A 21,386-nucleotide genomic window follows, 5' to 3' on the forward strand; every position below is an offset into this window, starting at 1 on the left:
TATTACATGATTTTTTATTAAAAAAAAAGTTATTACACAGCAGGCATATTGCTAGTTTAATGAGAATTTGAACGTACCTTTCCCTGAGTTGTAGAGCAGAGTAGTCCGAGGTGTTTATTTGTGAATTTGCAGTCAAATCCTTTCCTATGAAGTATAAGCGCTGCCTCATCTGATGGAAAAGTCCCCACCTTAAAAACATACAAACATCCCATATAAATCATTTTACTTCTAGAATACAGATGGAGGCACACAGGTCTTTTATATTTATTGCATAATAATGAGCAGAAAATGTAACACTTTCGGGTCGCAAACCCTTCTTCAGAGAGGCTCACCCGTCAAGTGATGAGACTCTGAATGCCCATCTTAATATAAAAAAATATACTGTCAAGTAGAAAACCATATTAACAGTTTGCAATAACGATGCAGTCTGGAAAGTGAAGGAGCCTGGTGACTTGCTGAAATCAAGAAAAAGGTCAAGGTATATTGAATGCTGAAAAATTCATGACAACGTAACTAAAGCACATAAAAAACATAACATACAGTTGCTTCTATTTAAAGTAGTTCAAAGTTCTAAAACCGTATTGGTGTTAAATAAATCATGACGGTGTAATATGTCATGTGTTGTTGATCTGAGGTTGTATTTACCTAATTTTTAGACCTGCTAAGGAACAGATGATTGTCATAATGTCCTGATATGTAAAAGCATACACACACACACACACACACACACACACACACACACACACACACACACACACACACACACACACACACACACACACACACACACACAGTGAGAAAAGACACTGACTGGCACTGAGTTTGAAGCAGGGGAACATGGTTCAATTCAAGGTGTTGGCTTGGGCAAGTCACTTTATCTCCCTGTGCCTCAGGCACCAAAAACATAGATTGTAAGTTCCATAGAGCAAGGACCCGTGCCTACAAAAAGCTCTGTAAAGCGCTACGTAAAACTAGCAGCGCTATACAAGAACATGCTTAAAAAAACAAAACAAAATGCATATACACATACACACAAATATATACAGTAACACACACTATTTCTTAAAGAGACAGCACAATAAAATCCATCTATCAGAGGGTCTTAGGATAAAGGCTTAGGGTAGTGGTTTTAGGGAAAGCAGTTATCTTAGCGGTGAAGTGGGTGCAGCTTCTGGTGGCAGGGTGAGTCGTGGTGAAGCACTGGCATCCATTTGGTCAAAGCAGAACGGCCACGACCAAATATCCTAGACTGCGATGGATCTCCCTTGTTTCTGTTATGTGATGCATGGTTTTATTGTGCTTGGTTTAAGAAATGGGGTATGTGTGTGTCTCTGGTTATTATTGAGTGAGGCTCAAGCCTCTGATGAAGGTGTACAGCACAAACCTAATTAAGGCCTGACACCTGTCCACATTAATATTTTAAGGGTGTAATTGAGCATTTCATTGACTTTTATTGGCTTTTCTGTTTCACTGGTTGTGCCATTTTTCTGGAGTTTTCAGTTTTATAGAGGGGTGATAACTGTTGAAGACACAGTGACCGATTCTTCACCTTTTATCCAGATAATAAATATGTCATCTCTGAATATGGATTTATGTTCTGTCAAAACGTTGTCTAGACTCGCCACACACAGGTTAGCATTCTGTGATGCCATGCACATGTCCATTATTTGTAGAAAGCATCAGTAACCAAAGAGGATGAGTTGTTCTGTGTGAAAATAAAATTAAATGCGTTTAGTGACTATTGTAATGGATTATGTGCATGTGTGAATTTAGTTGTAGGAATCTCTGGCAGGCAACAATACCAGGTTTGTGAAGGATGTTAATATACAGATGTAGCCTGATGTTTTCTTCTGCTAGCCCAGAAATATTGCAGCGTTTCTGTGAGAGAGCCCCAAAATTTCCTAGATTTTTCCTGGGCTAGCAGAAGAAAACATCCGGTTACATCTGTACAGTATAGCAAGTGGACATCTAAAATGGCTAGGATAGAATTGGGAGGTACTGTAGTTGGTAAAAAGCGTTTTGTATCCTCAGGTCGTCTATTGAGTCTTGGATAAAGCTTTTGGATGTTTTATCCAGAGGTTTCAGAATGGTATTTAATAAATCCTGAAATATTTTCTGTGAAAAGTTTGATGCCAGAGGTGATGGGCATGTTTCAGATTCCAGGAGGAGCATGTGGATTACGGTTCAAACTAGGACGGATAGATGCCGATGGGAGGGATGGGGAGCCTGCTCGGCACATGATTCCTCATCTACACTCGTGTGTATCAGCCCATTTTTAATTGCAATATTGTAAGTGGAAAATGTATATTTTAACTATAAACACTGTCATTTAGCTGGTCTGTGCTATGGTATTCTTCCTTGTTTTTCTATGGGGATCCTGTCATATTGTGTATCCTGCTGAGCTGTATTCCAGCTGCCTTGGGAGTGCCAGCCTAAGAAAACACTGCCTCACATTCTACTTGCTGGGAAGAGAGTAACATCCCCCTGCACATTGCTCAATTATTTCTTACAGTTTGTAAGTAGGCATTTCAATAGAGCCAAGTTTTCCAACATCACATTAATAGATTTGAAGTACCTCTACACTTAGATTTTCTTTGTGTGTTTTTTGTTTCCCCTTCATGCTCCTCCTGGAATCTGTGAAACATATTCAAGTACCTGGGACAAGTGAAGTCAAATCCCACCAGAGAGTTTGAGCAGGGGGTTCATAATTTATTCTGTTTGTATTTCACACTGCACACGTATTTTTTATCTGTTTACAATAGTGATATACATTTAATTATCTTCACTATTAAGTAAGGATCACTGACTAAGTTTTTTTGCGCCTAATTTCACTTTGTACTAGTAGAGATGATGGGCAGCCAGGGTTGCCAGGTTTACTTTCTATAGTCTGCAGTTGGTTTTGTGACGAGATCTTTATATGTAGTGTACAGCAAGTGTCTTTGTGCTTCCTTGATATATTCCGCAGTGTTCGTCAACACTATAGCGCCGCCTATGATTACACTACATTTGTTTTCCTATAGAAGAGTTGTGTGGAAATATTAATATTTCACACTAGGGTATTTGAGCACCCACAATTTACCTTTATAATAAGGGAACTTTGTTACTGGCTTTGGCCAGCTTTTAACCACACTAACTCACAAATAAGCATATACTTCATTTATTTAACCCCACTCAGGGTTCTTTTACATAATATACAAGGTTTAGTCATAGGACAAAAAGAAATTGCATATATTCAGTACAATCTTACCTTGATATAGGTAAGGTATAGGTTGGCAGGCTTGAATCATGTTTTGATCAAAAGATGAAATCAAATGACTGTTTATTTTAGCCCATTTGGGAGGAGCGCAGGAATTGTTCTTTGTTAACCATTCTGAAAACATAATTCCAGATTCTAGAATATATAGTGGAGACCTTTTTTCTTGCTGCCAATAAAATGGAGATCTCCCTTTGTTCCTTCAGAGATTTCCGCTGAACCTCCATGTCCATAGGGCAAACATATCTGTCCTTGGATGATAAGGCCCCATGTAGTAGCAGTTCCTGAATATGTCAGGATTAGCCTTTTGCCATCTCTATTAGAAGAGGAAACTAGAACCTTCTGGACCAGAATGGAAGACTTGTAATTACCGCTGTCTTATCTTTCCTTAAAACCCTTGGGATTTGGGGCAGCAGAGGGAAGAGGTAGGCCAGCTCAAAATCCCACAGAAATCAAAGAGCAGGTAATTAAGGCTTGCGGATGATAGGCTCTTGAGCAGACGATCTTGAGCTTTTGGTGGTCCTCTGTTGCCATGAGGTCTATCTGAGGAGTTCCCCATTCAGTAACAATCCTGTCAAAAACACTTGGGTTCAGCGCCCACCTGGGGAGAAAGACTTTTGACGTAATTAATCGGCAATGCATGGTGTTTGCCTGGGATACTGTATGTACTGCCCAGATTGTAGCCACCCACAATGTGAGACTTTTGATACATCCTTGACAGTTTTAATAAATGATTACCACGACATTGTGACTGAATCTTTAAGTTCACCATCTAATGTTGATCTTGGAAAAAACGAACAGCCTCCTTGATGGCTCTGATCTCCAAGATATTTGATAGTAGTCTTGTGCAACTTTTCTGCCAGATTCATTGTGCCTCTAAGTGGATGCCCCAACCTAAAGAACTTGCAACTGTGCTTAAAACGTTGAATATGGGTTCTGAAATGTCCCTGTACTAGGTTTGATTGTTTCTCTCACCATCTAAAACCTTGTCTGGAGTCATGGGAGATAAAAATCCTCATCTTAAAAAAAAGATGGAAGTGCCATTGTGATGTTAACATCATATATATCTTCTGTGACCTTTTGTGATACGAACATGGAAGTATGCATCTTTTAGGAATATAGAAGATTTCAGCCACTCCACCTGTTCTGTTTCTTGGATGATTGACCGCCCATACACTCTTGAACCTCATTTTCCAAAAATATTTCTTAAATCTAGGAGGGTATAGAAACCATATATGTCTGTTTGGTGGCTAGAAATAGGATAGAATTGACATTTTTATATCTTGTTGAATGTTTAAAAAATAAATAAATAAAAACCTGTACCAAATCCAAAACGCATCTGTCTGAGATGGAGTGGGGCCACACCTCTCCAGATTCTATTAACCTTCCTCCGACCAGGAGCAGCAAAACCTGCTTGATATACTGCCATTTGTTATGGCCTTTAAAAAATTTTTTTGCTCTCCCTCTGGAGGGAACAAAAATATTATTCTCCCCCCCCCCCTCTTTCTAAGTCTTGCGAACTGCTTTCCATGTCCATAAAATATAGAAAGGCATTTCTGTAAGGTTGAAGAGTGTTTGCATACAATCTTCTCAGTCTTGTTTCTTGTGTTAGCAAGACAAATTTCTCTACTGAGGTTTTGGCAATAATCACACCCAAACCTTTGCCAAACAGGAGATCTCCATCAATGGGATTGGCACATCATTTTTTTTTTAATCAATGAATCATCGAGCCAAAGTCTGAGCCATAAGGCTCTTCTTGATGACACGGCTAATACTATGGATCTGGTTGCATCTGTGATAGCTGCTCTTCTGACACTTGTCCAGTGGGTCTTCAATATTGGTGATACACATTTTAAGTGCTGTTGCAAATTAGGCAGTAGCTATGGAAGGCTTGTAAGCAGTCTCTGAGGCCACAAACGCTTTTTAAAGCAGATTTTCAATCCTCCTGTTCATTGCATTCTTTAAGGGTCCTGAGTCTTCTGAAGGAATGGTGGTCCTTCTCCTAATTCTACAAACAGGTGTGTCCACTTTAGGGGGTGTCTTGCTGAGTCTTGCTCCAAAAAGGGGTACATCTGATAATTTTCTAGGTACTGTTAATTTCTTGTCCACTAGTTTCCCGCGGGACATTTAAAAATTGCGCGTCAGAGCGACCTGTCTAGGCACTGTAGCGGTCCCGCACGGGACAATTAAACATGCAGTAGTTGAAGCGGCTTGGCTTGTTGGGTTGAGTGTGCAGTGGGCCAGTTCTTGCGGCGCAGTGTCCCATGGTGAGCTGCCATGCTGCGAATTGTCCCGTGGCGATTTGGTCGCACCGAAAGGTCCCATTCCGGGAAAAACTAACACATGAACACCATATGCACTCTTTTTGTGCAGAAGGATTTAACAATAAAAGGACTTTCCAGGAAGGTTGGCAGCAGGCAGATCCATCACTCCAGCTAGCAGCAACAGAACTGAAGTCAAGGCCACACTGGAAACACTGGTATTCAAAAGCACAGCATCTTCCGCGATTACATAATTGTTGCTCACTCCCATGGATGCGCGCACGCGCCAATCCCATGAACACGTGGGCATGTCTGCTCACGTGGCACACAGAGTAGGGTGTAGCTTGGCACCAAATTTTTAATTGTAAGCGACATAAAAAAGCCTCCCCACGAAGGTGGAGTGAAGCCCAGATCCGGGTCCCCATCGATTCCTCTTGATAAGCGGCCTACGGGGGAGCTGGCACAGAGGCTTCAGTGAGGAGTGGCACCGCGAGATGGAATGGGACATTTGGTCACAGCCATTTCGCCGCGACCAAATGGCCGCCGGTACTTTGCCATGACTCACCACGCGGCGCAGCTGATCCGCCGCGTCATAGGCAAGTTTAATTACTGCTTTGGGTTTGGGGTTAATTTAAGGAGTTTTAGGGTAAGGGCTTAGAGTAGGGGGTTTTAGGGTAAGGCACTAACTTTAGCGGCAAAGCGGCCGTCCGAGGAAGCGGGGTGAGTCGCTGCGAAGCTTTGGGGACCATTTGATCACGAGAAAATGGCCGCGACCAAGTGTCCTAGACCGCCACAAGAGTTCCCCTGAATTTAGTGCACTGACAGTCAGAAAAGTCATCTTAAGAAAAACAAAATACCCAACTCATAGCCAGTAGGACAGGAAAAATACCAGCATACCTGTTAGGTAGTGCCTTATGTAGGAAGTGAGGTTATCTCTTTGGAAGGCTGTCCTACCCGCAGCCAGTGGAATGGTGTCAACCCTTTGAGTCTTCTTCCATGAGTTGAGGAATAGGAAATACTATTAAATAATATAACAGTATGAAGAGTTAAATGATTTGCCAACAAAAATATTTCAAGGCACTATATCTTTTAGAAGAAACAGTAAATTGTAACACGCCATTAATGACTGCGGTGCGATACTTTAGTGAATAGCAGACAATATATTCACGTACAATCTTTAGGACGCGGGCATTGTCAGCGCTTCCGCACGCTTCCGCAGGCGAGGAGGAGATAACTTAAATTGAGCTTTGGTGCTGAGGGGAGTGGAGGGCCGGTCACGTGAGCGGTTCTCCCAATGAGGGCGAACCAGCTCCGTGACGTCACTGGCCCACCCCCGGACGGCGCGCGCTCTAAGGCCAGGAAAAGCACCCGCTTTCCTTCAGCCTCCGCGCGCCTGCAATCTCTATGGACTCAGCCTTAGTATATACTAGCACCTTCATCAGCAAAATGAATTACTCTACATCAAATGTCAGTGTACATTGACCTTAAGGATCATTTGAAACAGTGAATGACTAGCCAGTTGTGTTTTTGTGCATCATTTTTGCATTCAGTTGAATCACAAATTAAATTTAGATCAAATAAATATTTTAGACTAGAGGAAAAAATATTTGTTTTTAGTTTGTAAACATTAAAAGATTAACAAACAAGAAGCTACACATTTATATATGTTTAGTGGAGCACCTGCCTCATAAAGGGAAAATGAACTACTGTATGTATTAATGCTTTTAACTAACAATTATTAAGCACTCTTGATGTATTATGAAAAAACATTTTTTTTTTTTTTTTTTTTTAAAGGTATAGTAGATTTTTTTGTTTTGATTTTGATATTTTAGCTGGAAAAAGAAAATTGTATGAGTGCAAGATATTACCAAACATCATCTATATGGAAAGAGCTGTAACCCAATCTTACATTCTGTCCACACTCGGGTCTCTTTAGTTTACACAAACATTTGGCTCTGGTTAATGCAGATGCATCTCCCAAAAAATACAGTCAACACTTCTATTACTGCAACATATTAAATCATGAAATCTGTGACACCAACATTAATCAAACTACCTTTTGTTCATTTTGGTCCTTGGGGAGGCTGCAGATCAAACACGGTACTGCTTATACTTTCCAGCTTCATACTTTCAACATATATGGACTGATCTCGCCCAGATACTCGTCATAACAATAAAGAAAATATAATACTGCACAAGTATTATTAACTTAACTACATTCATGTGAATGGTAACATTCTTGCTTTCAATCCTATGAACGCAGAGCCACTTATTTTAAATGGCACAAACTACTGCATTGAAAATGGCAATGACGTATCCCATCTATCACAAGAGATCATGCATTTGCCTCTACATACTTTTGTAAATTAGTACCACATCAGCGGAGAACTAAACACAAATAAATTGCACTCTAGCATAAATAAAATTGTGCTCTCCACTTCCTTCTCAGCCTACTGTACCTAAAGTTATCACAAGTGTCCGATACAACATTCAATATTCAGTTATTACCAACCACGCTGAAACAAACCACTTCAGACTAGAAAAGTTCTTTAAATAATAATAACACGTTGAGAGCTAATAAAAAAAACTAGACAGAACAAGAAGTGCAGGTTTCATAGCATAACTTCATAAAAAAAATGCATTAAAAAAAAAAGTTTCTAGGACTTGCACTCAAAATGGTAGTTTAAAAACGCATTTGAGAAATAACTTTCTGCAGGAACAGGCGCCAACAGCACGCGGGATGAATGTCAGCTGGAGGGTGTCAGCAGCAGATGACTTGGCCGTGGATAAGACCTCCAGGAGATGTGACACCCCGTAATGGGTCCGCTCATTAAATCCACAGGTAGCTGACCCCAAACGGATTGAAAATAGGTCCGGATTCTCCCAGTTTAGCTGCTCAAATAGTACCGCAAAAGCTGGTATGACGTCCGCAACGACCCTATGTGTTTCGTCACAAACAGACTTCATTGGAGATTATTTGATTGGTCCATAGTGAGGGTTTAAATACATGGTTGCCTAAACTAAAATCGATGCCAACATGCAATAGGCCAATCAAAAAACAACATGCGAAAATATGTAAAAAAATAAATAAATAAATAAAAAAAAGGGTGAAGAGATATTATATACAAAAAGCGCCCTATCCTGGTGTAATAACATTGATAGAAATAAATGGTCTTGAACATAGACAAGTAAAAACTCACAAACATCCGAAGATTTTGTGCAAGTTTCCACACCACTTCTCCGCTGCATCACCCTACGCGTTTCTTCAGACAAACTGATTTTTCTTGTCTGAAGAAACGCATAGGGTGATGTTCTGCTGAGAAGTGGTGTGGAAACTATTCTAAATCACTACGCCAGAGGAGTGTGTACTCCACCCTAAAGACTGGGAACTTCCCTGACTAGGAACGAGGCGGGCCTGCTTCCGGTTGCCGGAGGACTCTCTAAGAGGTGACACCCATTTGGAAGTACTCGTGACGAGGTGATCTGTGATCGTTTGTAGCAGAGCTGTACAAGCGGAGCAGTTTCCTGGTTTATGATGGGGCATGATGTTTACTCATAACATGCACAAAAACTTCAGATGTTTGTGAGTTTTTACTTGTCTATGTTAAAGACCATAACATTTTTTTCAACGTTATCACATAGGGTGCTTTTTCTACTTTTTTTTTCTCTATTCAGGTCATGTGAAGGGAAGTTGTTGTACCTGTGAAGAAGGCTGCCAGCATCCCGGGGATACCGGATTTTTAATGGCTTTTAATATATTTTTTCTTGGACATTTTATTTATTTTTTATTATTGACACTTATTAGCCTCTCAAAAGTATTATTGTTTTGGCACTAGTTATATCCCAGTTATTCATCTATAGTCACTGAGTAAATAATTAAAAATACTATCTATGTACATTTTGTATTAGTTATCATTTGTAATCTTTTTCACATTGAGTAGTTTAATATATTAACACAATTTAAGTTTATTATAAAATCATAGATTAGGGTGTTAGATGTGCACATATTGCCAAGCATCTGGAGGCGCAGTCTAATTTAAAAATATTTTGTGCATGTGTACACACACACACACACACACACACACACGCGAATATATATACACACACACACACACATACACACACATATATATATACATACATATATGTACACTGGTGTGAAAAAGAAAGTACACCCTCTTTGAATTATATGGTTTTACATACTGTATCAGGACATAATAACAATCATCTGTTCCTTAGCAGGTCTTAAGATTAGGTAAATACAATCTCAGATGAACAACAACACATGACATATTACACCGTGTCTTGATTTAACAAAAATAAAGCCAAAATACTTTATTACCGCACAATTACAGGTTTTGCATATACAACACTGGGTCCAAGAGTGGACACTCTATAAACCCAACACATGGATCAGGGGTAACCGAACGGGCTTAAACCTTTATTTGAAAGCCTGGCTACCCCCTACCGTCAGTGTAAAGAACATATGTTAAACCAGAATACAAGTGTCAATACACTCATTAAGGCCTAAAGGTGCAAGTGTCCCCATATTGTAGATCCAAAAGGATTCATGAATACAGAGTTGAACCCATCACCCTCCAGTTTAGAGGCAGGAATGTATGTGACGGTAGGGGGTAGCCGGCCTTCATAATAAAGGTGAAGCCTGGCTGGCTGCCCCTGCCCCTAAAAAACATGGGCTAAGAGCGGAGTGTCATCTCTTGGTCTAGTAATGTACATTGTTATGTTTCCCTGTAACTCTGTGCCCATTATACTGTTCCCTGCGGGGTTATAAGCTAGGGATGCCATGTGTGGTTAGGGTCCATTATAGGAAATAGCTGCAGGACCGGGACTTTGTGAGCGGGTGGTTAAGGGTGGATGCTTGGGGGCAAAGCGGGTTAAAGTCTGTGTGAAATATTGCTGACTGGATATATCGGTAGGACTGATATTTTATATTTTACCCGCAAATCACTTATGATTTGTGGGTACACATCTGTACATAAAGATGTGGTGTGTTATGGAAGTCCAATCTAATGTATTGGAAAAACCTGCCCTGTTTTGTGGTTTACCTGTTCCCTTTATCCGATAAACATGGGATTTCGGGAGTGGGAGTTTTAGGTGGGATATTTGGGTCGAAATGGGTTTAGATTTTGTATAGTAGTTCGGGTGGACAAAATTACCGGTAGACCTGTAATTCTTTCCGACGTGCAGGCATGATTTGCGGGTACGCAAGGTGAATTACACCGGGGCTACACAGTGACCCCCAGAATCCTGTTTTTTTGAGCCCAAGTATCCCAGACCCATTTCTCACACGTACAAGGTTTTCAGAAGTTTGAGTTATTAAAACAGTGTTTTAATGTTTTATACTGTATGTATTAATGTCTATACAGTCAGCCCGGGTATCTACATAGGTGCAGAGACATCTGCATACATATCGGAATTCATAGGAGAGAAGGGATGTCCAGAGCTGAGCAGGGAAGGGCGAAGTACCAGGTGCGGAAAACAAAGGGTACCCCGCTGGGGCACCTTTTGGACAGCCAGACCTGGTGGAGCCTGCCCAGCAGGTGGCAATGAGTTGCCTGGGGGAAGATGCTGCTGGTAGGCACGTTTCCCATTGGCCGATTCATATTTCCGGCCCACCCGGCTTTTCGAGTGGGCTTGGCACGCCCCCTCTGAAGTCAGCAGCCAGACGATCCCGCATTCTGATTGGCTGTCTTAGTTAGGATCCGTTCTCTGATTGGCTGCTGGTCTAGTCTCCTTTGTAGGTTACACATAGAACAGCTGTGTCTATGTAAGGAGACTGCCCGATCAGAGAACCCGACGATCTTGTGGCTGGAGTCGGTGATGCAAAGGCGGGCTTTTCAAAGTTGCTCTGTAGTGAATAGCAGAGCAACCGGCTTCATTTTTGGAGCTAGGAAAGTCTGCCTAGCTGAGGCTAAGTCAGACGTGAGGACCAAGTTCTCAAAATAGAACGTAGCGATTGGGTATTCTACACAAAAAGAGTACCCGGACGCTCGGGACGAGATCCCGGTCAGGGTAAGCCTTCCAAAACAGGCACCCTGCACTTGAGGTTAATTTTCACCTCCAGTTGTTTTTTTACAGTATTTTGTGCAATTATGTATGTCTGCGGGCTTGTCTGAATAAATGCAATTTATACAATAATCTTGTTTTGCGTAATGGATGATCCCGGTAAGGTATAAAAGGTGTTAAAAGTACTGGTCTCCCGTGACAATATGTTGCAAACATAGAACAGTTAAACTGACAGGATCTTTGGAGTGATGAGACAAAAAATGTATGGGAATACTATGTGCAAGGATTCCTTTGAGAGTAGCACGTCCGTGCTCAAGAAACATTACACATAGGGGACGCTTAGTAGGTCCTATGTACCCAGTATCACAGCAACAGGAAATTGCATAACCCACATGCGTGGTTAATCAGTTAATGGAGCTTTTGACAGTGTTTTCTTTATTTAACAAACCTCAAAAATGAAAATATTTTGAATAAATATCTAATTCTACATAAAAAGGAGGGGAACCCACACCGCCTCCTGCACATATTCCATCATGGTTGATAATGTAGTTGTAATAAAGCTTGCAGCCAGGACTACAATTTTCACTTCATATTTACCAATTTATCACTCTGCAAAATACCAATTACAAACATTATAATATGCAAGAAGATAATATGCAGGAATAATCAGTGCAAAATTACCATGAATTTAATTTTTTAAACTCATCACATCCCAATGGTCTTACATTCCAATATCAATGCATCAAGCAACTGCAGCATTCATACAACAATAACAGCTTAGAGTTCTAAACATTTACATATATATTATATTTCAATTTTCTACGTTTACTGCAGTTACATAAAACTTTTGGATTATGGTGCACAATAATATAAGATTACAATATTCCCACATCAAAATCATCATGTGCTACAAAATAATACATGAACATTCCATTATAGAAAAGAGGAAAAAGTAAACAATAATCCACATTACATTTAATGGGTTCTACACTTTCAAATACACGAGCTAGACCACCCAGCATGAGTTTCGCCTCTATGCTAGGTATCTTTCGTGGCAGTTCCATATCTGTATCTGGGGTGTCCAAACAAGGGGATGAGTGAGAATGACGTAACTATTTCTTGAACACCTTTCCTCGGTTTTATTCCATAAAAAAATAAGCATAAACATTGATAAAAACAATTCATAAAAATGAGGTGAACACAATCTTCATTCAGTCCTTTTCCTCAATTTGTAAATCCATTGCAATTTTCGTGTAGCATTTACTTTGTAAGGCATACATTGACGATCATTAAGAGAAACCACAATTTAAGCAAAAGAGAAATTGTTGAGCTCCGGGTGCGGAAGTACCGTCAGCACATGGGTGGGAGAGTGTAATGAGGCGGCACAATATCAGTGTCAGTCTCCACCCTCAACTGGGATTGGATTCTGGGAATTTCAACATCTTGGCTGAGTAGTCGGTCTAGGGCTTAAATCAGGTTGATTGCTACTAATGAATGCATGTCTGTTTCATTTACAGATTAATGTTTTTTACGTGGCTAAAATCTTCTGTTATGGAAACATTTGAGGCAACCATAATGGAGACCAAGTGGATATTCTCCAAGCGTCAAAGTTGTGTGATAACCAATTGGTGCCATCACGTTTATGGCAAGATCCACGGCATTACCTGTTTCAAGCAGGTGGTCTATATGGTTCAGATAAAGGGCTGGTGATGATGCATCTCTGAAAACAAGTGTGGAAATGGCTGTATTAAAATTCACCTTGGAGGGACAAGTTCCAGATAAAGGAGGGACAACTGTTAGATTTAGCAGTTGTCAAGCAGATACAAAGATATTTGTTTGGTTAAGTTGTGCTCTGAGCAAAAGGAAATTTCCTTTTTAAGCAAATGATTAATTTCAGTAAGAGCAGAAGTACTTGCGTCATCTTCAGGTATTGAGGTTTTAAAAAAGGTGTTCCCACAGTTCTGATGAATGAGTGGAATTGGAGCCCACCAGTATAATCAAAAAAGTATATTCAAAAGTTTAGAGACTCATTTAAATAAAGACCTCACTATTTTTTTCATCAAATCAACGACAACCAAGAATCCTTAGCGTACAGGTGCCTGGAAATGTGTTCTGTTACACTCAAAATAACGCTCCAGAACATGATATTTTACTTTTATGTACTTCAATAATATAGTAAACTAAACAGATCTAAATGAAGAAAAATGTATCTCTATAGTCTCCCATGCACATGAAGGAAGGGTGGGGGGGGGGGGGGAGGGAGAGGGGATATATGCCCTTCCCACTGCAGGGTAAGATTGATTCTGCCAATTAAGGTTCCTCCTCATCTGGGAACCCAGCTGTTTTGTCCTACATGCAGTGCTTCTACCTCTTCTGCTGCCAGTGTGGGCCCAACCCACTGCCTCCTTCCCAGAGTAGCTCTGAGCCATGCGGCTTGCGGCTTGCAGCTGCTACATGGGGGAGGGCCGGCTTGTTGGTTACACCGCTGCCTGCTGGCCGGCTTGGCGGGCACCCTGATTAAAGTAAGGTGAAGGACCAAAAGAGAAATTGTTGAGCTCCGGGTGCGGAAGTACCGTCAGCACATGGGTGGGAGAGTGTAATGAGGCGGCACAATATCAGTGTCAGTCTCCACCCTCAACTGGGATTGGATTCTGGGAATTTCAACATCTTGGCTGAGTAGTCGGTCTAGGGCTTAAATCAGGTTGATTGCTACTAATGAATGCATGTCTGTTTCATTAACAGATTAATGTTTTTTACGTGGCTAAAATTTTCTGTTATGGAAACATTTGAGGCAACCATAATGGAGGCCAAGTGGATATTCTCCAAGCGTCAAAGTTGTGTGATAACCAATTGGTGCCATCACGTTTATGGCAAGATCCACTGCATTACCTGTTTCAAGCAGGTGGTCTATATGGTTCAGATAAAGGGCTGGTGATGATGCATCTCTGAAAACAAGTGTGGAAATGGCTGTGTTAAAATTCACCTTGGAGGGACAAGTTCCAGATAAAGGTTCCCAGGCATCAGGGCCAGAAACAAGCTTTGTTGGAAGCTCTTGGGCGAATATGCCAGCAGAACGTAATGCCACAAGTTCCTCTGGCCCTTGTCATGCTAGAAAAGGACTCTGGGGGATTCCTTCCTATACTGGAGCTAAAATATATGTAATTTAGTTAATATGGATCAGGTAATTTAAAATAGAACTGCTAAGATCCACAGTCACCAATGAAGCCAAGAGATGTCTTGTCTGAAGGACACATACTTAAATGTTCCTCTTACACCATGCCATAAAAAAAAACTAAGATTTTGTGTGATGGACCATCAGTTTCAAGCCTCTTTAAACAATCTTAAGATATTGGGACAAAAATTCACAAAATTATTCCCAGAAGATTCCTCTTAACGATGCTCACTCGAGAAAGCTTAAAATGGTGGGAAGCTCTCTCTAGTCCCAGAGCAAACCGTGTGTTACAGATCGTAGCATGGAACAAACTGTTAATTGATAACAGTCAGGGTTGGGGCGCTCCTTTTGTCAAGTTGATATGGAATCAATCTACTATAGATGAATAGTTTCAGAAGACAGACATTTTAGATTGCATAGTATCCAGATGGGGTTGAAGGCGATAGACCTGAAGGTGGCAGACAATAATGAAGCTTCCAGTGTAGAAGCTCAGACAATTCAATGGGATTTTTCCCTGGTCTATGTTTTATTTTCTCCTCTGCCTATGACCCTAACAAAATCAGGCTTGAGAAGGTAGAAGCCATTTTAGCCATCTTTGGCCAAGACAACCCTGGTTTGCAGACCTGGTCCAAATGTCTAGACTCTCTATGGTGACTCCCACTTCCAGATCTTATTATACAGCCCAATCAGACATCCCAAAGCAGCCCTTCTTGAATTGGTGGAAAATGAAGACAACTATGGTATTTGTCAGACAACTGTCAACACCTGGCCAGCCTTTCTCAGCTGGTGCAGCAGGCAGAGGCTGCATCCTGCGATGACCTAGATTCCAGACATTCTTGCAAAGGAGATATAAGAAGGGTCCCAGTGTGAGCTCCCTCATCTCAAGAACCTTGAACATGGGAAGAGAAACATATTCTGAATATTAAGGTGGTGCATATTTCAGGACAATCCCCACAGAATTAATCCAGGAGAAGAATAATCTCTGAAGGGAGACATTTTCGATCGCATTGCATCAATGGCCGTCCATGGCAGCACACAAACCCGTCTCAAAAAGGATCTGATTGAAGAGATAGAAGATAAAGAAAGATTTTGGTGTTCTAAACCAGTAACGGGATTACCAGAGAGGGATCCTTTTTAATTAGTGCACACAGAAGGGGGATATAAGTTCATCCCACTAAGGGTGAGACCACTTCTGCCACTGCCATAGAGGAACTCAGAAAGTAAATAGAAGAATATTTCCAATTTTTTTCCCTTATATAGCATTGAAAGTGTACTCCCTGCAGTTGGTGTAAAATTCCACTGTCCGTCTCATAGCAGGCAAGAAGAGGCCACATCTTGCCAATATTACGACATCTGCACTGGCTCCAGGTAAAGCAAAGGGTTCCTTTTAAGATCTTGAACCTTACCTTTAAGGCTATCCATGGATAGCCCTCCCCCCTTTATTTCAAAGTTGCCTAATTAGTAACACCCCCAGTCAGGCCCTTAGATCTGCCATTGCCCATCAACTGATTGTGCCTCGGTGTACAGTCATAAAAGCTGGAGGAAGCGTCCCAAGACTGTGGAATAAGCTGCCTGCTACTTTAAGAAATCTGGAAGCTTTACTTCCATTCAGTTATTCAAAAACTGACAATGATATTTCCTGCTCCCATTTGGGTTTCCTGCCCACTGTTGGTCTTCATCGTTCCCCTAGATGTTTTCTTTCGGTAGGTCCCGGTTGTAGGTCTGGGATGGATGTCTTCCCCAAGTTCCTACACGCGCTTTAATACAGAGTTTCCTGCTGAGCAGCACGTTAGAATTTTTATTTTTTAAATAAATACGCAGCGCATTACATTGAATTGTGCGAGCATCACATTTGGCAATCTAATATTGGTGCCACAAGCACAGGGGGATAGAGCTATTTTGCCAAGGTCACAAGGAGAGCAGACACTGATGCAAACCAGGTTCACCCATTTCAAAGGCAGTGGTATAACCACTGAGTGACTCCAGCCCCATCTCAATAGATCTTTTTAATATATACAGTTCGCATCAATAACCCAGCAAGGAATATTTTGACAGGGATCAATTAAATTCTTTTAGTTCAAATAATACTTATATTCCTCAACAGAATCAAAACCACTTAAGGATGCGTAACGTACCTTTGATTGTATGGTCCTCAAGTTAAGCAAGTGTATATCACAAGGCATTGGTGACACAAGTGGAGAAAAGGCATCCAGTAGCTGGGGAGGAGCCGCATCTGTAGCTGAAGCCATTGGAATTACAGGGTGATTTAAGTATGTCGAAGTCGTGTGACTAAGGAGAGATGGATAACTGACAGACTTTTCGCCTTCTTTCTATTCAAAGGAAAGAATAAGAAACAATACAGTGTTTATTTCTTAATGTAAAAGTATAGACTAAAACAATGTAACCAAAATATGATGTTTTTGCTCCCTTACAATCATATACAAAAAAGGTGATATAGTGCTGTAATTATACAATTACACCCAGGGATAAAATAATATTGCATTCTTTAAACTGTGTAATGATGTGTACATTAGAAGACGAGTAACAAACTTTATGGGAAAACATAAAAAAGGGGTGATTGCTGCTTAAATATTTCATTTACTTAAAACCTTTGCTCCAGCTTATACCATACCAAGAGACCATAAAAATTCAGTCTAATAATATCCCCCTTAAATATTGCCTTCAGCTACACTATATGGGCTGTATGCATCTTCACATATTAAGCTGAATATTTTAAAAGTAATTTAGTGTGTAACAATGTCTTATACAATAGGTCCAATCACATTTAACAAGTACTGTAGTTGGTTTCCAACTTTCCATAAATAACACAATTTTGCCCAATTGTGGTTGCATCACAAATTTGATTACAAAAAGTCTTGCTTATCATCATGCACTGGAGTGGGTATTACAACCGCATTACCATGTTTATGTTCAAATTCACAAATTTAGTTTGTGGTGCAAGCACAATTCAACAGTAGTAAAGAACTAAAATGAATTTCCTTCTGGAATTCAATGCTAAATTGATAACCAGACACTGATAGGAAAAAAAAACCTATATCATAGTAAGTACAGTAGGAACATCAGTTAAGAAGATCTGGCAATTTCTTTACTTTTCACTCTTACTGCAGAAAATAAGGTTTCTGGTGATACTCTCTCTTTGTAAGTAATCAAAATGTTTGTGATTGTAAATGTGATGTCATATCCAAATATGCTGTTTGATGCAAGTAGTAATTGAATCTAGTAATTTGTGGAAAGCAGCGATCATGTTTAAAATGCAATACATTCAATTTATGCACATTTAATTGGTAGAAGTAAGTTTTCTGTGGAATACCAAAACCAAAGTTAAAAAAAAAAAATTGTTTGGTAGTCATGCCCAATAATTTTCTATACTAGAGTACAGTAGTTTTCAAAAGGTTAATAGACATTAAGCTATGCTATGAGAGCACTACGCAAGGTAAACCAGTGATTACAGAGATTAAGTGTGAAAGAAAATTGTGACACAAATGGTCAAAAGATTATAAGTTTGTTTTATGTTTTTCAATTATTCTTACTATTATGTACTCTACAGTATATGGTTTGAAGAAAGCAGGGGAGAGTGCACACCGTAGGCCCGTAATATAGAGGGCGTGTGTGCGTTCCTGTGCAAGTGACGCTTGGAAGGTACTGTGTGTGTATATTAAAAAAAAAAAAAAAAACACGACATGCTGCGAGAATAAATTATTTATTTATATTGGGCACACACACACACACACACACACACACACACACACACACACACACACACACACACACACACACACACACACACACACACACACACACACACACACACACACACACACACACACACGAATATATGAATATACTGTATGTATATATGTGTGTATACCTGTCTAAGACATGCAAATGAGCATACAGTAATATTTCCATTTGCTATATATATATTTATATATAGCCATATATATTTATATATTCACCATTATCACCCAGCACAGAATGACATGCAAATGAGAACATAGTGCCACCTTTTGTCTCAAGCTCTCATTACATGAACAACCATTAAGCCAATGCATGCTGCTTTAAACACAGATTTATATATATAAATCACCTTGAGAAAGGTCCCGTGTGGAGGACCGAAACGTTGGTTACTATGTCTCACTAAATACAAAACTTTTTTGACAACTTTGTGGAGTGCAGTCTCTGATATTCGCTCAAACGGTATCGTATCACTTATTTGATTTATATAGGATTTGCACCCACCTTTATCTACCTGACGGAGTGCCTTGTTCTCATCTATTCACTATATATATATATATATATATATATATATATATATATATATATATATATATATATATACAACAAAGAAAAAAGCTGCGCCTCTAAAGAACATATACAATGAATATATATATATATATGCTATAACAATATGATGTAAATATGGATGAATATCTTAATTATATAAGCAATATATACACATATATGATATTGTGGACCGATATTAGTATCAGGCCCACAAAAACATGAACAATAGTATATATAAAAGAGCAAAAAAAAAAAGGATAAACCAGTCCTCAAATAGTCCAATGAATGGTATAGGTGCTGGTATGCAGGGTCTCCGGCAGCTCTCAATATGGACCAACCACGTCCACAAGATATCTAAAAAGGAAAAAAGAGGAGAGAGCGCACGCCCATAGCGTATAAAAGTATTTAATGAGGGGGAGGGGGGAGAGAGGGGGGTAAAAAACGCACTTACAAAAATGCAATAAAATCAAGCATATGTGATATATAATAATCACCACCATCCGGTTTTTCTCTAGACTCTTGGGGCAGTCCCAGGCTCCGTTGGTAAGGGAGCAACGTCACAGCAGATTCCCAGGGCTGGTAACACCATCCGGTTAGACTGCAGACTTTTGGGGCCGTCCCAGGCTCCGTTGGCAGTGGAGCAGAGTCCCAGCAAATTCACAAGGCAGGTGTGCTGTATAATAGTCCAAGAAAGAGGTCCCGTAGTAGTGGTGCCTATAGCACTCGCGCCTGGATCAATACGCTCCAGCGCTTCGTGTAGACTCCAATGTCTGTGCGTCTGACGTCACGACGCTCCCTGACGCGTTTCGTCAGTCACGGCTAACTTTCTCAAAGGGATAACATGAGAGGGGGAGGTCCGGTATTATATATACACAACCTCATGATGGTAATTAAAAGAAGTAACCTCCCCTACTCAGCTGCAATCGTTTTTTGTGCTGCTACACACTTATACACACCCATTAACAGGTAATACAGATAATTAACCCTAAAAGAATTGGAGGAGATAGTTGGAGTAAGAGCAAAATTAAAAACATACACTCTGAATACCAGTCTAAATACCAATTCATTTTTAAATTATCTACACACCCGCTAAGGGTAATATTTGTACTTGATTGTGTATGTCTATATATGTTATACACTATTGCATTTTATTTATATAATATATATGATGTTATGTATCTCTTGTTTTTCAGCTATTAAATAAATATGTATAGTATTAGCCTGTATGTGAGTCATTCCTCTCTATATACTAGGTGTGCTCAAGTATTAATTAACTGATGCACCCTGTGGATAATTATAACATATCCCATATATAAATTTATATACTATTGGTCAACTAGGTCTTGAAGCACATGCAGGCTGAATGCTTTTATTTTTACTTTTACTTTTATTTTGGTATGATCCCTTTAGGATTTTCTCGGTTCTTTTCTGCCTTTATGTACAATGTTATACCAGTCTATGGGTTATATACATATAGTATACATCTATGGTTTTTATATAAGTGAATTGGCAGATATAAGTATTTTTGTACAAATTGTGCAATTCATTTAAAATGAATTGGTATTTAGACTGGTATTCAGAGTGTATGTTTTTAATTTTGCTCTTACTCCAACTATCTCCTCCAATTCTTTTAGGGTTAATTATCTGTATTACCTGTTAATGGGTGTGTATAAGTGTGTAGCAGCACAAAAAACGATTGCAGCTGAGTAGGGGAGGTTACTTCTTTTAATTACCATCATGAGGTTGTGTATATATAATACCGGACCTCCCCCTCTCATGTTATCCCTTTGAGAAAGTTAGCCGTGACTGACGAAACGCGTCAGGGAGCGTCGTGACGTCAGACGCACAGACATTGGAGTCTACACGAAGCGCTGGAGCGTATTGATCCAGGCGCGAGTGCTATAGGCACCACTACTACGGGACCTCTTTCTTGGACTATTATACAGCACACCTGCCTTGTGAATTTGCTGGGATTCTGCTCCACTGCCAACGGAGCCTGGGACGGCCCCAAAAGTCTGCAGTCTAACCGGATGGTGTTACCAGCCCTGGGAATCTGCTGTGACGTTGCTCCCTTACCAACGGAGCCTGGGACTGCCCCAAGAGTCTAGAGAAAAACCGGATGGTGGTGATTATTATTTATCACATATGCTTGATTTTATTGCATTTTTGTAAGTGCGTTTTTTACCCCCCTCTCTCCCCCCTCCCCCTCATTAAATACTTTTATACGCTATGGGCGTGCGCTCTCTCCTCTTTTTTCCTTTTTATATATATATATATATATATATATATATATATATATATATATACAAAAGCTGTGAGCGCACACTCCTAAATGCAAATATAACAATTTAATAAAAAAAAAAAAAAC

The 21,386-nt window shown here is 40.0% G+C and overlaps 1 protein-coding gene across 2 annotated transcripts in view; it reads right to left on the reverse strand.

Moving 5' to 3' along the window:
- MAN2A1 (mannosidase alpha class 2A member 1) overlaps positions 1-21,386 on the reverse strand; it is a 316,852-nt gene that overhangs the window by 4,062 nt on the left and 291,404 nt on the right. The window contains exons 20-21 of one of the 2 annotated variants that reach the window (XM_075601938.1): positions 16,849-17,043; positions 78-188 (exon numbers count right to left, since the gene is read on the reverse strand). In XM_075601938.1, the coding sequence (XP_075458053.1) occupies positions 78-188; positions 16,849-17,043 (306 nt within the window). Of the gene's footprint in view, positions 1-77; positions 189-14,372; positions 14,487-16,848; positions 17,044-21,386 lie in introns of those variants that run through there. The other variant, XM_075601947.1, reaches the window with a different exon arrangement.

This window comes from Ascaphus truei, chromosome 1 (assembly GCF_040206685.1).
Source record: "Ascaphus truei isolate aAscTru1 chromosome 1, aAscTru1.hap1, whole genome shotgun sequence".
NCBI lineage: Eukaryota > Metazoa > Chordata > Amphibia > Anura > Ascaphidae > Ascaphus > Ascaphus truei.